Below are 1,488 nucleotides of genomic sequence, written 5' to 3' on the forward strand. Positions count from 1 at the left end.
AGGGGTTGGGTCGGGGTTTCCTTTGGTCGAGGGGGTTTTGCCTTTTGGGTCGCGGGTTGCCGGGGTTGGTCAGGGCGCCTTTTTTGGTTCGGGTTGCTTTTGGGTGACTTTTTCCTGATTGGCGACGGGTTGCCTGTTGGTCAGGGTTTTGCCGGGTTTGGGTCGGGCTGCCTGGTTGGTCGACGGGTTGCTGTTCGGTTGACGGGTTGCCTGGTTGGTCGCGGTTTTCCCTGGTTGGTCGGGGGTTGCCGGGTTTTGTCGCGGGTTCCCGGGTTGGTCGCGGGTTGCCTGGGGGTCGGGGGTTGTCGGTTGGTCGGGGGTTCCCTGGTTATCGCGGTTGCTGTTCGTCGGGGGTTGGGGGTTTGGGTCGACGGGTTGCTTGGTTTGGTCAAAGGGGTTCCCGGGTTGGGTCGCGGCTCGGGTTTGGGTCGCGGGTTGCTGTTCGGTCGACGGGTTGCCTGGTTGGTCGACGGGTTGCCTGGTTGGTCGACGGGTTGCCTGGTTGGTCGACGGGTTGCCTGGTTGGTCGACGGGTTGCCTGGGTGGTTGACGGGTTGCCTGGTTGGTCGACGGGTTGCTTGGTTGTGTGGTTGGTTGCTGTTTGGTTGACTGGTTGTTTGTTTGGTTACTTGGTTGATTGCTGTTTGGCTGTCTGGTTGCTTGGCTCTCCGTGTTTGGTTGTGTTTGGTTGCTCGTTTAACTGGTTTGGTTTTCTGTGTCTGGTTGCTTGCTTGCTGTTTGGTTAGTATGTTATTGTTTTTCATTGTCGGGGGGGGGGGGATTGTTTGTGTTTAGTTGATTGTGTTTAGTTGTTTGATTCTTGCTTATGTTATGTGTCTGGTTGCTTGACTGTCCGTGTGGTTGTGGATTTGGTCGCGTGATTAGTTGGTTGTTTACTTGTTTGCTTCTTTGGTTGAATTTGTGGCTGTTTGGTTGTTTGTGTGGTTGATTGTCTTGTTGTTTGGTTGTCTCTCTGTCCCTGTCTGGTTGCTTGTTTGACTTTCTGGTTGTTTGGTGTTTTTTTCTGGTTGATAAACTGGTTGTCTATCTGTTGATTCTTTGCTTGTTTATCTCTGTGTCTGTTTGCTTCTCCTTGTTTATTTTTTTTCTCTTTATATGTGTTCGTTTCTCTTTGTTTGTGCTTGGTTGTTTCTTCTTGTTTATGTTTGTTTATCTTTGTTTATATTCTTCGCTTGTTTGGTTGTTTATCATTGTTTATGCCCGGTTGTTTTCTGCGCTTGTTTGGTTGTTTATCATTGTTTATGCTCGGTTGTTTTCTGCGCTTGTTTGGTTGTTTATCATTGTTTATGCTTGGTTGTTTTCTGCGCTTGTTTGGTTGTTTATCATTGTTTATGCTTGGTTGTTTTCTGCGCTTGTTTGGTTGTTTATCATTGTTTATGCTCGGTTGTTTAGCTCGTCTGGTTGGGTTCTGTTTGTCTGTCTATTGGTCTCTGTCTATCAGTTCGTCGGTTTCTTTTTGCTCTCTCT

General features: G+C 48.7%; 1 protein-coding gene across 1 annotated transcript; it reads right to left on the reverse strand.

Moving 5' to 3' along the window:
• Positions 1-140: 140 nt before the first annotated feature.
• On the reverse strand, positions 141-764 carry LOC119598402 (extensin-like). Its single transcript, XM_037948046.1, has one exon. The coding sequence runs from the start codon at positions 762-764 to the stop codon at positions 141-143; it is 624 nt and encodes a 207-aa protein (XP_037803974.1).
• Between the last annotated feature and the right edge of the window lie 724 nt (positions 765-1,488).

The sequence above is a fragment of the Penaeus monodon genome, chromosome 41 (assembly GCF_015228065.2).
Source record: "Penaeus monodon isolate SGIC_2016 chromosome 41, NSTDA_Pmon_1, whole genome shotgun sequence".
Lineage (NCBI taxonomy): Eukaryota > Metazoa > Arthropoda > Malacostraca > Decapoda > Penaeidae > Penaeus > Penaeus monodon.

Bases quoted from the DNA above. Each gene is read 5' to 3' on its own strand.
- LOC119598402 (XM_037948046.1), bottom strand. From the start codon at position 764: ATGAAAAACAATAACATACTAACCAAACAGCAAGCAAGCAACCAGACA.